Raw genomic sequence first — 25,810 nt, 5'->3', positions numbered from 1 at the left:
GTACCTACGAAACATAAAGAGGTAGACGAATAAAATTGTAAAGATTTAGCATCTTAAGTGTACATCTGTACAAATGTTCAAGTCACAGTATCTACGGAACATAAAGAGGTAGACGAAAAAAATTGTAAAGTTTTAGTATCTCAAGTGTACACCTGTACAAATGTTCAAGTCACAGTATCTACGGAGTATAAAGAGGTAGACGAACAAAATTGTAAAGTTTTAATATATCAAGTGTACATCTGTACCAAATGTTCAAGTATATCAGTTGATTATATGTCCGTCTATATATTTGCAAGCACATAAACACAGTAACTGAAAATAACCCAATTATTTATAAAAATGAATTTTGGTTTGCTATTAAAATTATACTTCTACGGAAAATTTTGGTTTAAGTCAATCGAAATAATAGAGACAAAATATAAATTTGGTTTTCTTTATTGTAGTAAAAACCACACAACACATACGCGTGGGGCTGAACTCGTGGAGTTCAAAATCTCAGTGGCATTCATGTCCTTGATTAGTCAAGAATGTTATGGAAAGTTCGGGAGGGATGGATCAAAGCGCATGCAAGAAAATTTTGGGGTGATCCCCCTCCTTTTGGTTTAAAAAAATTTTTAAGACACAGTATGATTTAATCAAAATATGATTTATCAAAAACATTTATAAATTACTAATTATTGCAAAGAGTAGAAAATATATAATTTTGAGCGGTTTTTACTATACAATAGGCATGGATATGCAATGATAGAACATTTTTAGAATTTCTAGAATTTTTTTTTTTTAATATATAGTCAGCTCTCTTGCCATATTGGTTAGCTAGTAAAGGATAGAAAAATATAATTTTGTTTTGGTTTTAGTATAAAACAGGTGTGGATAGGTAATAATTGGATATTTCTAGAATTTTTACTTATCCAGATGTTTTTTAATATCCAGACTGCTCTTTCGCCATATTGGTTAGCTAGCAGAGAATCCATTGTACTGCGAAATAATGACATATCCACACCAAAAAAGCATGCACCTTATTTCTCTCTTTTCAGAAAGGTATGAATGTTGGAGATTTTAGAGATTCAAATCCCCGAGTGCACCGGAACGAGGTACATGGGAATGAAAGAAAGAAAAAGGAAAAGATAAAACTCGTTGTGAAGAGCGCCGGAGAGGCTGTATGGCGAAGTGAAAATCTTCAATAAAACGTGGGTGTGCAATCTCATGTTTTCTACTGGATACTGCCATTTTACGCAGGTAATAAAAACCGGTCTTCTTTCATGTGCATAGACATCGTCATTTTATATACATCGTTGAACAGGATGATACAGATTTTTTCGATCTTTTTACACCTAAAGACATACAATAGCTGTATAAAGTTTCCATCTTTTCTTTTTAATCTAGACTCTGAGATTTTGTTGACAACCGTCTTTCTCAGACAATAACTCTTTTCTTAGGAAAAATTCATGGAACTATTTTTCAGTTCATTCTTCGAATCCTTTAAAATCTGTTTTTCCGCTATTTGAAGTTTTATTTCATATGAATGTGTACAATAAAAATAATCAGTATTCATTTATTTTAATATATTTGTTATAATTAATAGATTTTAAAATTAGGATGAATCTCCGACAATGATGATATGATGAGGATAAAAAGGGGACACATGAATATAAAAAAAAGATTTTTTATCGATTTTTTATTAAACAGTTATCGTTTTTTTTATTATGTTAAAGATTTTTTTTAATAAAATGGTTTACCGCATAAAAATAAATCTCTTTTTTTGCTAGTTTTCTTCAAAAAATTAATATTATTAGTTTATTACAAGAATTAAAAATATTTCGTAAATAATTATGAATTGCAAATATAGTATATTGTATATTTTATTGTTTGTATTATAAATAGTATACATATATTGTATGTAATGCAAATAATTGAGCAACAACATTTTTATCACCTTGTAAGGGCCACAAAAGTTTAAAAATTATTACGACAGAATACTAGAATTTTTTAACAATTCAATAATCTTTTTGATATTTTACATTTATAAATACTTATTTAAAAATACCTAAGAAATAATAAAAAAATAAGTTAATGCATCTTCACAATATAAAAAAGACGTATTAATTCCAAATTTAATGTTGCATCCATTTTATACCGTTGCTGTGTAATTATAAAAAAATATTAAAGAAAGCGTGAAACGTTAGTTTTAAAATTATTTAAGACAAGGAATATGTTTCTTGCAATAATTATAAAAACTCTATTTAATACTTTTTAACGTTAATTGTTTGGAATAAATAGATGTATCTTAGATATTAATTAAACAAATGTATCGTTAAAAATTGTTTAAATAAATATTACAAAATCAAAATAATAAAAATCTATAAAGGCAGTCAACATCTTGAAAATTTGACAAACTCTAGTTCAACAATTTACCTTTGTCTTGTGGAATTTTATACATTTTGGAGGAAGGGGGTATTATAGCAAAAACATAACACTCATTGATTCAACAGAAAAAATTTCAATGAAGAATCACTTGCTTTGATTTGTCACTTGGGGAGGGGGGGGTGGCGTATTGCGATGAGCGAGGAGCGAACCTGAGACCTTGTGGTTCGCAGTCCAGTAACATGACAATGATACAAAAGCAATTGCTCGGGTAGCGTAGCTGTTAACTGGTTTATAAGCTTTTCACCACAGGGGTCATTTCAGTAATGAATCTCTTTTTAATCAATCTTTTAAAAAAGGACTTTCAAAGGGATTTGTCATTTAATTCTTTTAAAATTTCGCATAATCATTAATAATAATTAATTAAGGTAAAAGCTAAACTTGTGAAGCAGAGAATTTTTTAAATATCACTAAATAAGCAATTTCCTTTTATTAATACGAGTCCTCAAAGAAATTTACTTACAGTTTATCCGAACAAAGTCTCTAAGAACATGATTCATAGAGCTTTCGTTGAAAAGTATATATTGCAGATTTCGACTGTATTTATAAATGAATCATGTGCCTTAAAGAAAATGCAAACAGTGACTGGTTGAAATACTCATTTCCCAATAACTCCCTCAGGATTGAAAGAAGATTTATTTGTACTTTCCTAATAAAGAACAATTTCAGCATTTGAAGATTTAAATAGTCGCAACTGCTATGAAATTGCTGTCAAAAAAGAAATTTTCAATCTCCCCTGCTATCTCATTGCGCTTTTGGCATCTTGTTAGAAAATTATCATCATCCCTGCCTTCCTTTATCCTTACAGATCAAAATCTTATAAAAATCGATGAAATAGTGGAGGTGAGTTAATTTCTTTTCCTTGTATTGCCACAGAAAAAGATTCTATCTTCGCATTCTGTAATTTTTTGAGGAATTTTTATTTATCCGTGCAGAAAAGTATAATTTTCCTGTATTCCTTAAGCATTATTTTTTTTTTTTTTGTGAAAAAACTGCCCTTTGAAATAAATCTTTGGCCGTTCAATATTTATACAGTTAATAAATCTCCTGCTAACTCCTTCATACCAGCGATTTGTCAGCGGGCTTGTACAAATAACAACAACAATAGAAAAAGATAACTCACGTATAATGTTACAAATAAAATGATTATAAAGCTGACGAATTGGTTATTTTTTAAAAAAAATTTTTTTTTATTATTATTTTTATTTTATTATTATATTATTGTTATTTTTTTTAAAAAATAAAAATTGCAAAACACGAAATGAAAAAAAAAATGTTTTAATGAAAAGTACGCTTTGAATTATTAACAATCAATATTTTTTTTATTTACTATGCATTATCCATTCTGTTACATTGGCCGCAGCTCAAAGGTGTCTCTGGTACTAAATTTTACTAAGCTGATTTTGTACAACTTTCAACATTATTATTTTTTTATATGTTATAAGTAAGAATACGATTAGAACTTGATATGTGACAGGGATTAATGCTAATTACTATTTCAATATTAATTCGAACAGCAAAAAAAAAAAATGGCTAGAAAGCATAGTAAAAAAAAACGAGCTTAAAAGCCTCACATTAAATGCTCGTTTCAGAGAACCCTTATCTCCTTTGAGACTCATTAAAAAGTAACAGATTGAGTCGACTTGTTATTATTTGGGTTTTAATCAGCTGCTAATTATTTTAAACAAGCAATTTTATTTACCTTCTTTAAGAATATTCAAGAAAGATTTATTCTATAAAATTAAAATTTAAAAAAATGAAGGAATAAAAAAGACAGTTTTACATATTATTTGCGTTAAGTAAAAAATTTGCTATAAGAAGAAAATATTATTATTTTTTATATAATTATCAAAAATTTTCTATAAGAAGAAAAATAAATAAAACTAGGAAACAATTTCAAATAAATGCGAGAAATTCCATCTCAGCTTATATGTTACTTCACGTTTCCAATACTGACAAATTCTGAACCAAAATGTGTGTTTTTCTGAAAATCCAAAACGTAAAAAAAAAATTCTCCAAATCCCAAGTTGTGACAAAAAGAAATATTGGGAAGCATCGACTATCGCTTGGATTTAAAGTACATTTTAGGCTGTAGAACTCTTCACCTCCCTCCCTCCCCTCCTTTCAAAACCTCACGATATATTTGAAAAAGCGTTCTAAGATACTCGCCAATGTCAAAAGATATTTCTGGGCAAATACGCAATTTCCTAAGTCTTGGTTTGAAGCAAATGGCAAAATGTTATTCAGATCGTTCCATATGCATCTGAATTTCAAAATAAGCGCGTTAACTTTCCTTTCTCAAACCGCATATGAAACAGATGACATATAAAGGTATAAAGGCTGTTTTTCCTTGCGGCGAAGAAAAAAGTTTCCCTTCCTGGGAAATTGTCAAAAATTTGCTATAAGAGTTTTGACAGTTTAACAATGGAAAGGATATTTTCAATAAGAAATGTTTCTATATTTAGAAAACTCTGATAAACAGAATTTTTATTGGTTATCAGAGCTTTTGGAATTTTGTAAATCTTTTACATATGCATATAACATTTTCCAAGAGCTTATTTGGGAGGTTACACATAGAAACAAATCATTTTTATTATAGGATATGGGATAGGAAACGCAAATGATGTAGGAACAGGTTCTGATTTGGCCCACCAAAATTCTTAGAAATGTAAATATCTGTTTATCCCTTTAACTTCTGTTACCAGTTATTTTTTATTAATTTTAATATCCTATATAGATAGTTTTATTTGTCAAAAATGGATAAACTGACAAAATATTGAACAACGAATTCTTCCAAAACAGTCGGTTTCAGCTCTTTGCATGTTGAAAAAAATTCAAGATTCAAATTTAAAAATAATTTTAAACGAAGTAACAGAAATATAAATTTCGCACACAATTTAAGTATTATATCCTTATAGAATCGAATATTTTTTAGTTACAATATAACATATGTTTTTTTGGGATTTTAAACAATTTAGCGTAGAAAGATAATTAATTACCAATATTACATTAATGTTGATAATTCTAGTTCGTGAAATTTGTAAATGAAATGAAAATATAAATTAATATAATCAGAAATTTTATAAAAAATATGAAATTTTTAGAATCCCCTAATATTGCTGGGTCCTTTGGAAAATGTCAATTTTACCAGTTTTCTAATTCGGGTTTGAATAGGAGACTCTACAAGGGACAATGTAACAATAAATTAAGTAAAAGAAAAAGACGCACCACATTGAAATGTACAACAGCCCAATTAAATAAATATTAATATACGAATAATGTATATTAATACATTATTCGTACATTATTCAATACGCTTCAGAAAACAAATGGTTTGACCACTTGTTATCAGTACTTCGAAAGCAACTGACATACTTAATCTTACATGTCATCGGCCATGTGTTACATTGTATGTAAAATATCATGTTAATCATGCAACTATACTATTGTACTATAGAATATTTGTATTGCATTGAACGCATGTTGAATATTTCATAATTTCATTTCCTTCATTTCTATTTGACAAAATCCCCCTTGCTCTGATTTGTTTTATCTTTCGAATTTCCGATCCCATGTTCTAATGTAAAAATGACATGCTTTTATGTACAGGTCACCACTTGTAGGAAGTTAAGAGCTTCTTACTTAAATGATCAAAGGTTTTTTTTCTTTTGTAAGAACAATATCAAGATGATGATCTGCTTGAAAAAATTGCGGGAAAAAAAAGAAAGAAAGAAAATTAAAATAGGAAAAAGTAGAAGTAGCTGGCTTCAACTGAAATTATATTAGATGCCAAAAGGCATAGCAGATAATATGTCGCTACATGTTTTCTTCACCTACTTTTGTAAAGTCACTCAGTATATGCATCGATTTTAATACTTATAACATCAACTAATATTAATATCAAGAATTGCAGCAATTCTTTCCATAGGTTAATACGTATCATATCACGGTCATTCGATCGATAATGGAAAGGAAAAAAATGGCTTGAACATATATAACATTAAACGATATTTAGATAAAAGATTTATTAAGATTTATTATTCAGTTAACATATTTAGTATTCATATACCTGTATATTGCATACATTAAGTAATAACTTTCTACTTCCTCACAAGATACAGAATTTTATCAAAACATAAAAAAGTGAATGAACTATGTGTTAAAAAGTATTATTTTCGCAATTAGAAATATTTTGTTCTTGATAAGACTTGTAAAATGCTGTTGCAACAGAATTGAAGTAAATGCTAAAAATTCTTCTTCAACTTATATACAATTTAACAGTATAATAAATCCCAATTCACTTTTATTAGCAATTCTGACTTTTTTAAAGAAATTTCGTAAAAAAAAACAAATTTCATAGACTTTAGTGAACATGTGTGCTAAACAGCTGTTGGCAGATGCTTCACAGATGCTAAAATGGCATCTGTATGCTCATCACGATCTTTCATTTCAATCCTTGACAATATGAGAAGAACATATCCATATCTTGAGAAAATCTTTTTTTATTCTATACAGTATATATACATAATTACAAAATATGGAAATATTTTTTAAATATCGACATAGAGATTTTGGTGCTTATCTGAATCCAAAAACACCATTTTTATACTCTCATATATCCGGCATACAAAAAAGAAAATATTCTAATCGTCAAAAAAATTTAATTTTGATAAATATTCCTGTTTCAAACTACTCTGAGTTCATAAAACACATTTATTTTTGGAAATATATTAGTCTGTATTCCGTCAATAAATATGATAACTCAAACACGTATCGAAACAGACGGGTGAAATTAAGTATGTGTCTTTGTACCAAAAATTTCTACCAAATAATAAATAAAATCCCTTCACATCGAGTTTGTCTTCTCCATCTGTGACAGCATTAGGGAATTTGATAATTATAAAGCTTAATGAGCTTGGTAGATAAAATTTGTTTCACTGCTTTAGCATCTAAAATATAGATTCTTATTAAATTTGGAACTAAATCTGTTAACATGCTTATAGTCTGTTTGTCTGTTCTTTCGGATGCATTTAAACTGGATAATTCAAAAATGCAATAATTTAGATAACTGAAATTTGGTATGTGATCTTTTTACTAAAGCTGCAATTGTGTGACAATCTTTTGTTTCATTTGGTCAAAAAAGAGCATTCAGAAGGCAATACTTTGAATTACAAAGCTCTCTTATGGGATATATCTGAAAATAAAAATATGAGTATTTGTGGTGTCTTTGACATTGCAAAGTGTTCATTGTTTTCATAAACGGGAAGAGGTGATATCAGCTTTATTAAAAAGTATGCGAAAAAGTTTTAGAGAAGTCACCTCCACTTATTAAAGAGAATAATTTTCTTAAAAGAGGTAAAGAAATCAAAGGAAAATAAATGATATATCTATTGAAAAAAAAAATTGTTCATATCTATTGTAAAATTTATTTTCTTGAAAACTGTTATGCTCAACCGATCTTGATCGATCAAAAAAAATTTGTTTCCCAGTCAACAGCAAAAATAAGTTAAAGGAAAGTAAAGTATGCGATATTTACCATGAATAAATATTTTTAACAAATTTTGAATGAAATCTGTCAAAGGAAAGGGCATATCACATGGCTCAAAAGGACAAAAAAAAGCTATAGATGTAATCTGGCGCATAATATGTAATCAGAGTTCTGGATATGTATCAAATTATATACTCGATACGTTTATAGATACATTGCTGATCTGTTTGTCAGCTTGTATATGAAAGTGATAACTGATATACAAACTTTATTCACTCATTCATAGTTAATAAAGTTTAAACTATATTAACAAACTCAGGAGCAAACTTTATTAAGTCTCTATCCCAAAATTATAGATTTCTGTCACACTTCAAATTAAATCTTTCATCATGTTAATGTGACTTATGACACTTTACTTGCCCGTTGACAGTTACCTGTTAGGCCAAATGAGCGTCTCTTGTTCTTTCAGTAGCGCCAACTAGCGCCAAAAGTTTGATTTAGCTAAGCACATTCATTTCACAACTTCTTTTTATAGGGGGGGCACATACACACACCTCACAGATAGAACACAGAACAACATCCATGCCCAATCCGAGAATCGAACCCGGGGCGTCCGGATCGCTGAGAAGAAGCCCTAACCCTATGCCAGGACGCCGGCATCTTTCAACATGTAAACTGTCTTTTCCTCTGTTTGTGTTTGTGTAAACACAATAACAGAAATACACAACAATCAAGATAAATGAAGCTTGGCGTGTTCTTTTGACATCAAAATTAATTATTTAAATCAACTCTTCTACTCTATCGTTCAATACAAAAGGTTCAAAATAATATTAGATTCCGGCGATCACGTTATGAAAATTAGAAAATTTAAGAAGGAATACTGCAGCCGATTTATGTACAATTTTCAATTACCAAAGAAGAATGTGATATTTTATAAGACATTACTTATTTAAAACTTATAATCATCTTGGAGTTTCTATTATATGAAGCAGAAATAGAAGCATATATTGCATTCAAAAAGAATTTATATAAGAAAATTTTAAAAATTATTAATAACTGAAACAAAAGAAAGCTGTTGCATAATAAGTATGAACGGTTCTCAATTATTTAATTTTTTAAGAATACTTCACAACAAACAATCAAATTATAATATTCAAAAATATAATAGTGTGAACTTTCACTTTTTATTTGAAAGCAGTCAAAGATTTAAAAAAAATTAAACTGCAGACAAAGAAAGAACAGAAAATATTAAACATTAAATAAAACAATAATAGATAATTAATAAAACAGGAAAAATATTGGTCAGTTTTAAAATTTAACACAATTTGTTTAAAATCCCTCCGTTTTCATTAAAAAGATATTCGTACCGATATCGAATTTCTTTTAATTATAACACTTTAATTTTACATTCAATACATACAGTTTGAAAGAAAGCAATTTTTTTAATCATATTTATTCAAACATTCGTTTTGTTTTTAATTAACCTTTAGAATAGAAACCATAATTTTCCAAACAGTTATTCAAACTTCAAAATGTCTAGAAACACCCTTCAACATGTAATAAGACATCATAAAATTCTATTTCCGTCAATTCAAGTAAATGCAAAATCCAATTACTTAACGTCGAAGAGATGATCTGTCTGTTCATGATGATCTTTAGAGTTACCATCTGGTATGTAGGCATTTATTGACATGCTAACCTTTTTTTCGAAGCATCAATAAATTTCGATGAAAAATAAAACCGTAACAAAGTAAAAATATTGAAATTGATTGACACCAGATGCATGCATTCATTTTTCAATTTTTTTTCACGTCATTTTAAAAGACGTCACTTGAATGTCTTGAAGACACCAGGTAGCTAGCTATATATATATATAAGTCTCTGTCATGCCCAAGGAAACAGTATGCTGATTTGACTGCATCGCAGGCATAGTTTTCACATCCTGAGGTAATAAATTTTTTGTCTTATTTTCAGTTGAATATCGTAATAAAAACGAATTATAAAATTCTTATCTCAACTTCCTAGTATTTTTTTTCAAATAATGATACAACTTTGCTAAACTTTTTCTTTGGCCGATTGAATCCAAAGTTTAATACAGACTTGTAATTTTATGTTTAAATAAATTACCAAATTTTCTCGCCTTACTTAGGATATTTTTGAGCTGTTGCATTCATAAATGAAAGTAAAGTCAGGTCAAGAACTAGTCAATTTTATAGCGGATTCTGTCCAGATTTTAATAAGGAATTTCCAGTAATGAAACAGTATTCTAAATTTGATCGTTTATTTCATTGAGTTTTTCAGTCGATTTTGAATTATGTGGGCCGATAGAAAACTTCCCATTGACATACTTTTTCCAAAGTTTGATACATGTATACGGTTGTACATAAATATATATTTTGATCCACAGACTACAAAATAATATTTATCCGTCAAATTTATTCTGTTCTTTTAATTAATCAGCTTGTTTGATACACTTTTCATCGATTCAACTTTTTTCCTATTCGTAAACATTTAACCCTTTATTTATTGAATTATTTCAGAGACAATTTTTCAAATGTATTTTTAACCATTACTTAAGTTTTGTCACAGAATAAAACCAAGGGAGAAGAAAAAAACTTTTTTAATTAATTAAAATAATAATTAAAGAGCCGGAGTCCTGACCTAGGGGTGGAGGGTCTTTCCCGTGATCTGGGCTTCCCGGATTCGAGTCCTGGTTCGGACATGATTGTTCTTTACATTGTCTTCTATCTGTGAGGTGTGTGAAAGAGCCCCCCTGTAGAAAAGGGTTGTGCAAGCGAGAGTGTGAGTTCCATCTTCATATGAGCTAGAAATCAGAATTCTGCCCTTTGGTGCTCAGGGGCCTTTATCCTCAGAAACTACTGCATCCCTTCGTTGTAACACGGACACGACATCAATAAATAAAGAGTTTTAATGTTGTTTTTAGTTGATATCTACTGATTTTTATTAGAAATACGTTCTCCGTGTTCTTTCAAATACAGTTGGAAAAAATAATCATATTACGAATATATCAGCCTTATTTAAACGGTACTTTAAAGTACCGTCGGTAAATAAAAGGTTAAATTGAGAACCATTTTTAGTGCTAGAGTTTGAATTTCAGTATTAGAGTGTAAGCTAAAACTTATAAATAAATATTCATAAGTAGAGAATAGTTGAAATGTAAAAATGTACTACTAACTCTACTTTTAAAAACTTATTTTAAAATTTTTTTTATTAAATTTCCATCCTCACAGACTGACAGTATAAATCGTGAAAATTTATCAGTATGACGGAGCAACCTTTTCGATACTCTAATAAGATATTTTTTGTTTACGAAAAAAAAATCAGACTTTTATTATTGAGTGAAATCCTGCGTCTTTTTTTCAGACATTTTGCCACAATGCGGTCCTTATTCATTCTCGCATTCTTCTGCCTGGTCGGTTGGTCATACTCACAAAAGTGTCCAGCTCGGTACTTGAGATTTACACCAGTACATTCCTTTTGCCTGCCACCCAACCCGACATGCGAAATCAAGCGCACAGGTGTCTCAGAAGTGGACAAAAAACTGATCTTGAAACTCCACAATCAATTCAGAAGCAAAGTTGCGATGGGGAATGAACATGGGTCTTTAGGAGGAAGTCTGCCACAAGCAGCCGACATGCTTCAGATGGTAAATTATTCAATAAATCTGAGTATTCTTGATAAATTTTAAAATTACAGCATTCATCTTGAACTTTGCTGTAATGTCTTTTTTGTTAAATGTTAATTGTGTTCCCTTTTTTGCCCAAGCTTTTATTAAAAAGCTGTCTTTCAACGAGAATTTATGTTTTAAAAATTAAAACATGATAATTGAGTTTTCAATTATTTTTCTATGTTTGAAATTTTAAATTTTCAATTATAATAAGCTATTTAAATATTTTAAAATTTTTATTTATTATTTCGTTATAAATTAAATTGAATTTGGTTTCCATGCAAGTAGCACATTATGATGATAGAGATTGAAAAACAATAAATTTCAATATTGAAATATAGAAAATATTTGAAATTTTAAAAAATGATATGTTATTAACAATTTTAATAAAAGTGTGTATAAAAACTATTTTTAATGAAATTTAGATAACTTGTATGGTTGCAAAGGGGGAAATTTGTAATTAGTTTCTCTTTTATTTCTGTTGCATTAAAGGGCAAAGATTTTGACCGATGATATTTTAATATTTTAATATTCTCAGAGGTTAATTATGATTAATTTTAATTAAAATGTATTCAAGATAATATATACCATTGGATAGTAAAATTGAAAGATTTATTACTAGAATTCGGAATTTTATAACTTATTCATATTTAATACATATTAAAAACCTAAAAATGGGAAATAATGAAAATAAATTTTTATCACGAGTTTGTTACAATATTAAAAGTAAAAAATAATTTTTTTATAAAAGATTTGCAATTTAACACACATTTGCGAAAATATATGCAGTTGAAAATTTGTTTTGAAAACATTTGGCTATAAGGAATGTTTTAAGAAAGCAAATTCATTATGAGTATAGATAAAAAAAATAGTTATTTATGTCTATATATATATATATATATATATATATATATATATATATATTCATATAAAAAAAATGTTGGAAAAGAACCATGAAAGCGAAATCCACAAGTTGTTAATTGAAAAATAACGTGTCTTTTTTTTTTTTTTTTTGCTGAAAAAATATTGAGCAAAAATCCTTTAGTTTAGGTTTTTAGATTTTCGTCAAATCATTCTTTTAAAATTTTAATACAAGTTGCGAAATGTATTTTCTGATTCCTGAACTAAAAAAATAAATTATATTTCTATCCTCTTTTTAAATATTGGGATTCAATTAATAACAAACATTTAATTTTCAATTTTTTTCGCGTTGTGAAGCCTTAAAAGCCGATTATCAAAACAACTATAAAATATTTCTGAATGAATGAATTACTTGTTCTCTTGTTCAGGAAGTGCAGAACATATTGAGAAATTATCATACCTAATATCAACAAAAAACATGCTATAGATTTTAATTTGTGAAGCTTTTAGTAAGAAAATTCTACAAGAAATTATAATTTGAAAAAAATAACATAAAAAGATGAAAAATAGTATAAAAATGTATATAATTGCAATTATAAAAATCAATGCAACTTCCCGAAAAATGTAATTAAAAAATCATACGGTTTTATAAAAAACTGATTAAACATTAAGAATGTTAAATAAAAAAAAATCGTATGTTTTTAAAAAAAATTTCCTAAATTTTTATGCAGAAGAAATAGTCTCTTCAGCATAGTCGAAACTTAAAATAAAATACCTTAAAAACTTAAAATAATTTTAAGTGCGATTAAAATTTAAATTTGCTTAGAATACTCTTACCCACATTTCACTATTTCACTTTTAACTTCATAATAAATTCTCATTCATCATTTTAAACACTCACAATGACGTTCGCATTTTTTCTTTCAAGGAGTGGGATGATGAACTCGCTGCTGTTGCTCAAAAATGGACTGAAAATTGCAAATGGGGCCATGATTGCAAGGAATGCAGAGCAGTTGGTAAGTTTTATCTACTTTTTTGAACTTACAACATTTTTTGAAAAAAAAAAGGAATTTTATAATTGATTTCCCATTACTTTTGGTAGAATTAAAATTTTTAATTTTTTTGTATTTGTCTATGCTCTATGGCAATGCAATACTTCAATATTTTTGAAATTTAAATATGTGTTCATTAATTAGAGTTTTAATCCATATGAGTGGCACTTCCTGATAGTGAATGTAATAAAAAAAATGTATTTCGATATTCGAGAATATTTTTATAACACTGAATTTCGAATTAGAAAATAAGAAAAATAATTTAATTTAAGAAATCTACTTTTTTAATGCACTAATAAAGGGGTATTTTAATAATTAAAATTCTGTTATAGTTTCCTATATATATATATATATATATATATCTTAGTCTTATTGAAATCCTGATTAATTTCCTAATTTTTATCTTAATTTAACCTCTATTAACTACATTGTAAAAAAAAATGTACTCTTATTTCCTGATCCAATTCCACTTTTTTTTTTTTTAGTTAATGCTGCACGAGTTCTGTAAAACTACTTTCATCAGCAAGTTCTCACACTCCGAGTGAAAGGATAAAATATGCTTAGCAAATTCTTTTAAAAGATACTTATATTTCCCTTTCCCAAATAGACACGTGTCGAAGAAATCCCTATTAGAATCTCATATATAAAATCACTGAGGAGACATATTTCGCTCTCTTTTGCTCTCCTCTTGTATCGTGAACTGACGTATCTCGTCTTCCGGGATGGAATGAATCGAGTTTTAAAATTCCAAATTGTCTTCTGAAACTGATTAAATTATATGTTTTACATTATCTATGAAAATACTAGAAATGTAAGTAAAGAGATATTTTTACTGATGCTTCTTTATTTTGCTTAGCAGAGGTACAGGTATTTTCAGTAATTAAGAATCTACCGACACTAAGATAATAGTCTGGGCAGCTTAGAGTAAGGATGTGTTTAACTGGATTCTTCAATACATACTATACATTATTATCAAGTTGATTTTGAAATCTAGACACAAAAAAATAAGAGTATATCGGACATGCAAAACTAAGTTGTATATACATTAGCAAATGGGTCAGGAAACACAAGGGATTGCCATTATAAAGTTGCTCTTTATTAATAAATTAAGTAAAATGACGAAACCATATAAAATTTATAAGAAGGTAAAACATGTATTCACAGAATTCTTGAATGTCTGAAGGACGATACAGCTCATTAGAAAAAAAAGAAAGCATTCTTTATCGACGAATGTGTGCACAGATGTAACGAAGTAATGCAAAACAAACACAGAGAATTGCTGGAAGAAAAAAAGCATACTGTAATTAATTATATTTGCGACTGATGTTGTAATTAAAGAATGTTTTTTTCATGGTCCTTTGTGTGTATATGTGTGTGTCTCGTGTCTCAGCAAGTGTCTGTAGTTCATATTTTCCTAGATAAAAAAAAGAATATTTCTTGTAGGGAGCTCCACTTTGCCTCAGATTTTGTTCCATGATATTCTACTCGACCAAGCAATTCACTAAAATATGCTACATCGATGAATATATCGGTTTCTTTTACTCAATTATTTTTGGATTTAGTACCCCACGTTCTACTGTAAAACTGACTTGTTTTGCATATCTGACCTACCTTTCAAGTTTGACCTGTAATTTAAGAATAACCCTATATATTTAGCTAGTATATACTTAATAGTCACTTTTATTCTGTGATCATTGATCATCTAAACTGCTGAATCTCCTGAGTCAAATAATACTGCCATGGCCCATTACATTCAAATCAGCTTGTCACATTCTGAGAGATGGCTTGAATTCATTAAGCACATTGACTACATAAAACTATCTAAGAAAAAGATGCCAATATTTAAATCCTCTCCTATATTTTACAAATATATTTTCCATATAACTTTTACTATGAAATTTTTATTTTTTTCAGGAAACTTTGCTGTCGGACAAAATCTTGTTATTCAGGATTGGTCACCATGTTACGGTTATGGATGCAAGGAACCGAACAACGATCCTCAGTGGACACAGGCATTGACGGCACTCTATAACGAAGTGAATGACTACAATGTAAACTGGTTAGGCAGTTACGAAAAGCATGACGAACCCAAAAAAACAGGTCATCTGACACAGGTACAAAAACAGTTTCATTTTATCTGCATAAAAATTCTGTGTGTCTATTGATACATAAACAGAGAAAAATTATAAAAATATTAGTGAATTTCTGAAATTTGTTCAGCTATATTTCTATTATTTTTTTAGAAAATTTTAAATTTTAGAATCGAATACTTATATTTTTAAAATATAACAATTAATATAACATTTTTAATATAACAACTTGGAAAATAAAATAATTAATATCATAAACAATTTGTACCACCGAGGATGTTCTCCAAATTTTCTCATAGCCTTACAAAAAATTGTATTATTATGTTCTCAACATAATAATACAAGATTAATACATAATAATACATATCAGATTTTATAATATTGCATTTTTAACTTATCACGTTTGTATACACATAAACGTCCGAGAAGCTTACAAGAAATCAAATATTTGAAGGGTTTAGTTCAAATTTGATAATTATAAAGAACTAAACATTATTCATAAGGCTAATAAAGTTTTTGTGTTAACTAACTGTCAGATAAACAGATTTTCTTTCGACGGCTGTCGAAAAAGAAAATCTTCTATTTTCTAGAAAAAAAATAAAAGATTTTTTTAGAAGCACTTTAATTTCACAGCATATTTTATTTGCTTGGTATTCAATTACATTCAAAGATAGTAAAATTTTGAAAAAGTAGTTCTGATTCAGAGAAGTTTAAAATGCAAAGATTATTCAAAATATAGAAATAAAATCTCTGAATAATTACAACAGTTTTTCATTTTAAACGAGAAAATAAAAAAAACATGAATTTTTTTAAATGAATATCATATTTTGCTTTGAGTTCAATAGACTCGCGAATTTCATTTAATCTAATTTCCAGATTGAAACGTCATTTAAAGATTTAGAACCTTTCAATAATCATCTTGTGTTTTACCCAAAGAAACTTTTTCAACACACTCATAAATATTTCGTGAATTAAAAGGTGTTCATATATTTTTAGTTGATATGGTCTAGATCCTGGAGAGTCGGATGCGGTTACTCATATTATAAACAGGCAGGAGGTTATCATCTATATTACGCTTGCAACTATGGACCTGGGTTTGTATATTCTTCTTTTCTTAATCACATATTTCGATACTTATTATATTATTTTGCTTTTATTTAGTTTCGCTATTAGTTTGTTGCTTTTATTTCATATTTACTATGAACTCTCGACTAAATTCCTTTAATTCTTAGTGACGCTTTCAGGGAAGCAAACCTGTATAACAGACTCCTCAGTTCTCCTCACAACGAAAGAGTACTTATCGCTATCTTCATTTCTACCTATAATAAACAATTCTTAAACTCATGGATCATAAAATTTTCGAAGTGTTTGTTGATTGTACAGAAATACCCGGCGAATATCCTTTTTGAAAATCGAGAAATAAAAAATCAAATATTGACGTTAAAAATGCAATGAGTACAATGCAAACATTTCTTAATTCCAAATTTTAATTACATGAAGAAGACGACATTTATGGTGGCACTTTACTCTCCAAGCCTCTACACTATTGCAAAATAAAAAAAAATGATTAAATTTGTAAACATCATGTGAGTTTTGGCCCTTTTAGGCTAGACCACTTGATTTAGAGCCACCAAATTTAGAATACAGATATTTTGGAGAGTGAGAATACAGGGAGTGATTCTTTTAAAATTTTAATTACAATTTGATTAAAAATTAAGCGAAATTATAACGTTACTCTGTGATATATCACGACAACTAATTTTTGCATTACTTTAAAATTTAATCTTTTTTTTTCCTTTATTTACCTCATAAATATATTTTCTATATTTAATAAATTCCAAAAAATTATTTTATGCATTTTTTTCCAATAGTAAGCGTAAGAATTATCAATGAATATTAAACATGTTACGAACGATAGAACAAAAATATTAGAATTCTGGAAGAATATACCAAAAACACTGATAAAACTCACTATTAAGGTTCATGATTCACTATAAAGATATTTCCTCAATTTTGTTATATAATCCATATTGCCATCCTGTCTTTAACACAAATAATTATTAGAAAAGTCTATTTCATCGAATCAAGTGATATATGAATCTGTAAAAAGATTTAAATTTATATTTAAATCTTTTATTATTAACATAAAAAAGGACATAATTTACATTGCTTTAGGCTAGAAATTAAATACATTGTTGGTCACACCAAACGCGACCATTGGCAAATATTTCCGTCTTTTCTGACGATGTGATTAATCTGACAATAGATCTTAATTGTATTTTGGGTGTTAACTACTTTCCAATAAATGCTTTCTTTGTAATAAAACTATTATAAGACATTTAACTTTAACACTACTTATACGCCCGAACTCAGAATAGTGAAAATTTCTAAACAATGGGGATGAGAGAAGTACGATAGAGTAAATCAGGCATATTTAAGAAAGAAAACAACAACAAAAATATGGCGACGTTAAGACTATTTACTGACCTTAAGGCCAATTCATGCTTATTAAGAGATGAATGGCAAAGTAGGTATCAAAATGAAAATAATACCAAAATGATAGAAAATAATTAAAATATTAACGGTATAATATATTAACGGTTAATTAATATATTAATGGTATAACGGAAATTTTAGAGAGAAATAGGGGAAATTTTACTGTAAAATAGGGAAAAAATTGTGAAAATTTTAGGGAAAATAGGGGAAAATTTAGGGAAAAATAAGGAAAATTTTAGGGAAAAATAGAAATGGGGAGAAATGTTAAGAAACATAGAGAAAATTTTAGAGAGAAATAGGTAAAATTTTACTCCAACAAAAAAGCAGAAGAATTTTTTTTAAATATCAGAAAAATTAAGTGATCATATTATAACTAGAAGCATTTTGTGAATGAGGGTTTAGAAAAATTCGATAAAAACTCAATAATAAAAAAGTTTTTCACTAGAGTGTGAGTGAGATTGCAAAATGAACAAAAGGAAGTGCATAAGCACAACATTAAAATTAAGAGTCATTTCTAATAAAAATAATCCCTAGATAAATAAGGAAGTGCATGGTCTAAAACAGATGGTCTTTTAAGATATCCATCTTTGATGAAAACGTTCATTTCCCGCCACTCTGACAAAGAAATTTTGGGAGGGGGCTTTTCTTACTAGTTTAGACTTCTATCCTCTCCCCAAACCGGCTTTTCATTTCTCCTAGAAGCATTAGAAAAAGTTATAACGATTGTAATGCACTTTGTCTGAATCAAAATCGAAATGGAAGAAACATTCCTGAACTGAAAGTGGCCTTAAATGTGTAATATGCCGCTCTCTCTCTCGCTGATGTTTCTCCAATAATGGTGTGAACGACTTTTATAGTGCGGAATCCGTCGAAAAGAATCTATTGGGCATATAAAGCAAGGGATTAGAATTCGTAATCGAAAATTTAAAAAAAGGGGGCGGTGATAAGCAGGAAAAGCTGCATTATTACAAATTGCAGTTTTATTACAGAATAGCAATCTACTGCAATAGAAACAAACTTCAAGATACAAAGCAAAATGTTTATTATTATAGCATTTTATCACTATTATTCAAACTTGAAATATCCCTTTTATGTTCACTGTTTAAAATTTGCTCATGGTTTACGAAAAAAAACGAGTAAAGGTTTACGAGTATGGGTATAGTATAGGTTTTCGAAAAGCCATATAAAGATGGTCGGCAGATTTCTGCAAGATATCATAAGCACAGTGAAACCTATTTGTATGAAACTATGCTGTCAATCATTTCTATGTAAGTGCCGATATGAAGAAACGCAAAACTTAAATGAATGTTTTATTGACATATTATTAAATTTTGTTTTGTAAAGTTACTAATAAAGCGGCTGAGAACATTCAAATATGTTCTACCGTTTGATTATGCTGTATCAGTTTGTTGACTAAACTATATTAGCAATTTCAAGGATTTTAAATTTCAGAAATGGAAGTGACATTCTAAGTGGATTTATAATAATTGAATTCGAATGTGGGCTGCCACTTTTGTATTAACTTTTGATGAATACAACCAAATATCGCCAGATAATGAAGTCATAATCTCTATTACGACTTCATTATCTGACGATATTTGGTTATATTCATAAGATTCATAAAACTTTAACCTTGCTCCACATAAAAAAAAATCATAATTTTTTTTCATAGAGGTTCCAACTTGAAACTCTTATCCGCAAATTGCAACGTTTTTGTAATTTGCTGCGAAACTGCAAACTAATCTGATTATAAATTCAATCAGTAGTTATGCGTGTGGTATTACTGTCTTTCCTATCTTTATTCCTATCTTTGAAATCATAAAAAATTTGTTTCAGAGGAAATATTATAGGAGAACCTGTGTATAAGACCGGACGACCTTGCTCTGCTTGTCCAACCAATACCCAATGTTCAACTGTAGGCAGAGGAGCAAACAGTTTCGCAGGACTGTGCAGTAAGACTAATTTCTTTTTTCATCAATACGCTAGCAATGTTCTTAGTTTAAAACAAAAATGAACCAAAGAATACCCTTGATGAAACTCTAGTTGAAAGGCTGTTGCAACAAATAAAGTTCAAATGAGTTTGAATCATTGCAAAATTGCATTTAAGAGCATTAATTCGAAAAAATTGTGTTTGGAATGTTTTTATTAAATATTCAGTGTTTTCCAAAATAATTCTCGGTTTCCAAAAATGAAATAGCAAATTTTGCAGAAACAAAACAGAATATATCATCTGCTATAAATTTCATACTAAAAGTAATATTCTATCAAAATTACAAACAGTTGTTTGAATTCAAAGTCGAAAACTGGATAAGCTTAAGCACTTATGTAGGAAATAACAAAACGATAATCAATCCTGTGATGTAATTATGGATATAGACATCAGTAATGTGCTTCCAGAATATTTATACCATAAAGATAGGTAGATTTATGAATTCATGAAAATAAAATCACAAACACATAGATCTGACTTCGCTTACAAGTTTCATTATGTTTTCTGATCTTGTTGAAAGTTGCAGAGGCAAAAATATCTTTGTCTTCTATTGCAAATATATCTTGTCTCAATTATTTTATGCCACTTTAAAATTTATTTCTTATTAGATGGATCAACATCAAGTTTCCGTTTTAGTGCAGGTTTCCATCTAAAAATACTGTTTTTTATAAATTCTTTCTTTCCTATTTAATTGTTTGGAACGAAGGTCAGATTTACTCACATTAAGTCTTCTGTATCTACTGAATTCAACCAACATTTTAGCAAAGAAAATATGAAAACATTCTTTCCAACTAATCATGAAAGAAAACTTTAAAAATACTCAAAAAAATTAGTAATTTTATAAAATCTTAAATCAGAGGATTTGTTTTTACGAATACCCTCTATTTCTCTTAATTCTAGAAATGACAGATCCAAACACAACACCAGCTTACCCAAGGAGTTCCAGAAGCATTTTCCTCTGCGATTTTACGAGTACTGACAGTGATTGCGAAGCTGAAGGATTTGGACAGGGTCGATGGTCAGTAGTGCGCTCTGTTGGAGGTTTGTGTCTATTTATTTTTTGAGTTTCAGATTATATTTCATTGTATTCAAAAACATTCAATAAAATGCGGTGACTTTAAAATTATTTAAGTCAACTACGAGGCTCCATTTCAAATTTGGTTTCCACTGTGCACGTTGTAAGAGGAAAGCTGTATGACAATGAGTAGTAGTTAGATAGCATAACAAGATGAGATTGCATACGCCATTTTGTTATCGAATGGACTCGATTCTATTTTTATGGATTATTTCTCAGCTCTAGATGCCCCTTATTGTAGTTAGTTGTTTTGTACAAGCAGATCCAAACACTTGTTTGTAGATTTTAGGAGTAGGTTCTGCATAAAAGAAAATGCTCTTTCTATAGTATAATTGAACAATGGGTTTTAAACTCAAAGGGTGACTGTGGGTTAGTTAAAAGTAACAAAATATAAAAAAATAAAGTAATTAAAAGTGAATAGACATACCATCATAATGCTTAATGGGCATTTTAATGGAATTCGTATTATAACAGTGTAACGATATTAATGAAGCGACCACTTACCCCAACGATTCCAAATATTATAAATCTTGTACATCATGCAAGATATAATAAGCGATATACATAACGACATTACAAATCGTATATATTGCTACGAAATTTCCGGGGTTCGTTTGGATAGTGGGGGTTATATGGTGTGAAGAACGCTCAATCACCAGGCGGCAGTAGAAAATAAAAACAACGACGTTTATTTACAAGAAGACACGCAGGACAGCACAAAGACGACAACTATATACAGCACAGAAGACGATTATCTTCAGCCGAGACGTGCAGCATACAACAGCAAACACAGCAGCATACAACAGACTCTACTGCAGATAGTAGCACACAACTTAGTTCAGCACTAGCTTCACTCGGTCGCTGCTCCGCTTATCTCTGGAAGGCCAGTTCTTTTTTCGTCGATTCCGACTGCTCTTCGACTCCACCGGTCCACGACTACTCTTCTCTGTCGCTTCCGACTAAGACTACCGATCTGGTTAATGACTCCTCAATTCACCACTGGTTCACGACGACACTTCTCTGTCGCTTCCGACTACTCTTCGACTACTCAATTCACGATGACTCTACTCGGCAGATGCGGCTGCTTCCTTTTATAGGTCTCAGGAGGCAGGGCTAGAAGCCTTTCAACCCATCAGGAACGTTCGAGGCATAACTCGGTTCCTACTGGACGGATCGGGAAAATTCTCGATGCTTCGGGTATAATCCATTTTGGCGCCAAAGACGCCAAATTCGTCGCCAAGCTGCCAAATGATCGCCAAGTTTGTCGCCAAGCTCTGGGACCTCCCATGGAACCAACTATGCTGGAAAGCCGCATCACAGATTCGTAACAATATCATGCGAGATATAATAAGGGGTAAACTGTAATAACAGCAATGAACATTTAAAGTATTATAATCAAATATATAAAATTTCATACTATTATTCATGGAAATGTATTCAAATTCTACTGTATTCTATGTATTCAAATATACATTTCATTAAATTTATGATGTGCCTTTCTTAATTTTTTAATGTGCTTCCTTTTCTTATACTTAATTAATTGACGAATGACCTCTGTAATGGTTGCAAACTGAGTACGCCGAAGCGCAGAATCATTTGCCAGATATTAGAAACAGCAAACCACTTAACCCAACGGTTCCAGACAATAATTTCCTTCTTAGCCCCTATATTAGTCTCTTAATGCTTTTTCAATAAGGTCTATGCTCATGAAAAGCATAAAATGTTTTATTCATTTTATGCCTAGTCCTTGGTATTCCTCTTTCACAACTACCGAATAGGTTTCCCGGCCTTAAATTGCTTGCATTTGTCACACGGATATGTAGAAATAAAATTATACAATTTCATTTTTTTTTATTTTAGTCCTTGACATATTATGTTTTCCGCCATTATCAATACAACTTTTTAGTACCTCTAGCTGATGCCGCATACTAGAACTACACACGTGTCACTTCTAGATAATGCTTGTTCAAGAAAATACACAGTTAAAGAAAAAAGATAATATTTACCATTTGAAAAAGGATATTTGGTAGTATTTTCCCGTTCGTTAAATGAATATTAACACATTCTACTGATTAATAGGAAATTACAAATCCATTGTGCTAAATGGCGGACAGTCTACTTCTTTCACATTGACCACGCCCATCACACCGAACGCAGATGCGTTCTGTCTTGCCATAACGTTCCGAAAAGGTCCTCTGGATGCTACATACAGGGATGAAAGTATTTTCAAGGCTGATTTCAAAATGGACTATGCTTCGGTAAATCCCATTCAACTCCAGTTGGACACAACCAATTTCATGCAATATAAATTGAACCTCCGATGGAGAATAAAGACAAAAGTAAGTAAAAACCCATTTTTTCTTCCTTTATTAATTTATTAAATTTCCCTCGAAAAAAATGCTTTTAAAGTTTTTAAAATTCTGGTTCAAAATACACCTTATTCCTACCTTTTTTTTATTTTCTGAAGGTCCAAAATATCTGCCATTTGAAGTGTCCTGTTGTTCGTATTGCTCTTACAGTGCGAATCGATCGAATTTAGACATATGTGTATGAAGCGAAAGCTTTACTTCCTTTACTTTGCAGTATTTAATTACTTTGTAAAAGAGGCAGCAATTTGTAAAACATCAGAAACAACAACTTCTTCAGTTATAAACTTGCAATGAAAAAATTCGATGCTTTTATTTTCATTATTAGGAATTTATAAACACAATTTATGCAACTAGAGATATGCAGGGTAAGGTTTATTATAACTTTAATTTTTTATCATAACTTTGATTTTTTAATAATAATTTTTGAATCATTGCAATTAATGTTACAAAACTGTTTTATTCAAGAAAGTATATAAAAAAAGAATTTAAGGGATAATCATAACAAAAGAAGAACTTTCAAATGTAACATATGAATGTAGGCAAATTTATAGAAAAAAAATCACTTTCCCCCGAAATTATTTTGAAAAAAAAACATTTAAACAGATATCTAAACTGTGTTCTGGAATGCTTTTTTCTTTTTTATATTAAAGACACCTTCTGTAGAAATAAAGGTAAATATTCATCACATACATATAAATTTGGCTCAAATCTAATTTAACGAGTCCCTTTAATTAATGAGATAGTATTTAATGAGTGCAAAATATCTGGAGGAATGTTTCTTCTGATCACGCGCAGGTAACTCCTTTACTGCACTGTTTGCCTCAGCGGCTTCCGTAAATGTTATAATTAGCGATTTGGCATTGTTGGCGATACGAAGAGAAACACTGAAATATATATCAAGTATCAACCTTTAACAAATTTCAGCATAAAAAAGGCTGTCACGTTTGGCAATCTATACCCGATTGTCCTGAATATGATGTTTTCGTGTCGGATTGATACCACGTGACTTAACAAAAATAATGTTCTCACATGATAACTTGAAATTTTCAAAAGCAGATTTCATTTTTTTTTTTATTTACAGTTGAATATGATTATTTGAATTATACTGCAAGAAGATGAAAGTGTTATTAAACAAACTTCTTTCACATCCACCATAACTGCTTCTGGTGAAACTGCGAAAAGTTAAATCAATACCTAGTTGTATCTTATTTATATTCATCATATTAAAGATATATAAGTTAATTTGTTCAAATTGCCGGTTAGAAACTCAATCAGATCTTTATTCTTTCATATCGAACATTTTTTCTCTTTTATTTTCAATATTCTATAAATTTCACGAATATTTATTGATGAATTGACTTTTCTGTGATAATTATCATAAATGAAACCTAGATCTGCTTTAAAAGTGCTCGCAAAAAAAATTTATCAGTTTCTTTTATGTGGTCTCTTAATTAGATGAAATTTTACTTGCACATTTTTTTTTCAAATAAATCATATGTACCAGAATTCTGTATAAGCATCACATTCCTACTTTTTACTTTTGTATTTCAGGTCGGATTTACTTTCTCCGTACCAAGAGGCGCAGGAAAGCATGTTCTAGACATAAGAAGAATTGAAGCTTTCGACGGCATGTGCAATTGAAAGAATAGATTAATATCTGGCTTCTATGAATTAAAATCTGTTTACTGTTTGTATAGTAATGAAATAATAAAGGATATATTTTTTGAATGCTTTGACTGATATTTTCTTGTTACTCTAAGATAAATCAATAATAAAAGGAATAATTTTAAAAAGGAAAATATTTCCGTTCATTTCAAAATACCTAGCATTTTATAGAAATTCAAAAAAATCAGAAATAGCAAATTTTCAATTTCATTATTTCGCATCTTTGTTCTGAAATAAGATTTAGCCTTCATAATTCAAAATCAAACTCTTAAAGAACAATTTTTTAAAAATGTACACTATGTAAGAAAATCGAGCGGAGCACGCTCCACTTTTTAGAAAATAATACATTAATAACAAATGACAAGATATACAAAATTTTACAATTCATTTTTTGAGGCATGCATTAAAAGGAATATTATTTTATTCCAAATGTAAAGAGAGCATCAGAATAAGTATGCCTTGAAAAAAGATGACATTTATTTAACTTGTCTTATCTCATGTTTGGAGGCCACGGTTACCTGGTGATAAGGTCTCGGCTCGTGAGCCGTAGGGTTTCAGGTTTGAGACCCGATTCCATCGAAGAACCGTCGTGTAAAGGAGTCTGCTGCGCGT

General features: G+C 29.4%; 1 protein-coding gene across 1 annotated transcript; it reads left to right on the top strand.

Annotated features, from left to right (window-relative positions):
• The first annotated feature begins 9,727 nt into the window (after window positions 1-9,727).
• Window positions 9,728-25,261, top strand: LOC129967431 (CRISP/Allergen/PR-1-like). Its single transcript, XM_056081885.1, has 9 exons — window positions 9,728-9,859; window positions 11,297-11,579; window positions 13,390-13,477; window positions 15,428-15,627; window positions 16,600-16,697; window positions 19,936-20,051; window positions 20,990-21,130; window positions 23,244-23,503; window positions 25,085-25,261. The coding sequence occupies exons 2-9, from the start codon at window positions 11,310-11,312 to the stop codon at window positions 25,172-25,174; spliced, it is 1,263 nt and encodes a 420-aa protein (XP_055937860.1). The 5' UTR covers window positions 9,728-9,859; window positions 11,297-11,309; the 3' UTR covers window positions 25,175-25,261.
• Window positions 25,262-25,810: the final 549 nt, after the last annotated feature.

The sequence above is a fragment of the Argiope bruennichi genome, chromosome 1 (genome assembly GCF_947563725.1).
Source record: "Argiope bruennichi chromosome 1, qqArgBrue1.1, whole genome shotgun sequence".
In the NCBI taxonomy this organism is placed as follows: Eukaryota; Metazoa; Arthropoda; class Arachnida; order Araneae; family Araneidae; genus Argiope; species Argiope bruennichi.
The sequence above is the reverse complement of the archived record's forward strand: the minus strand, read 5'-3'. Positions and strand labels throughout refer to the sequence as shown.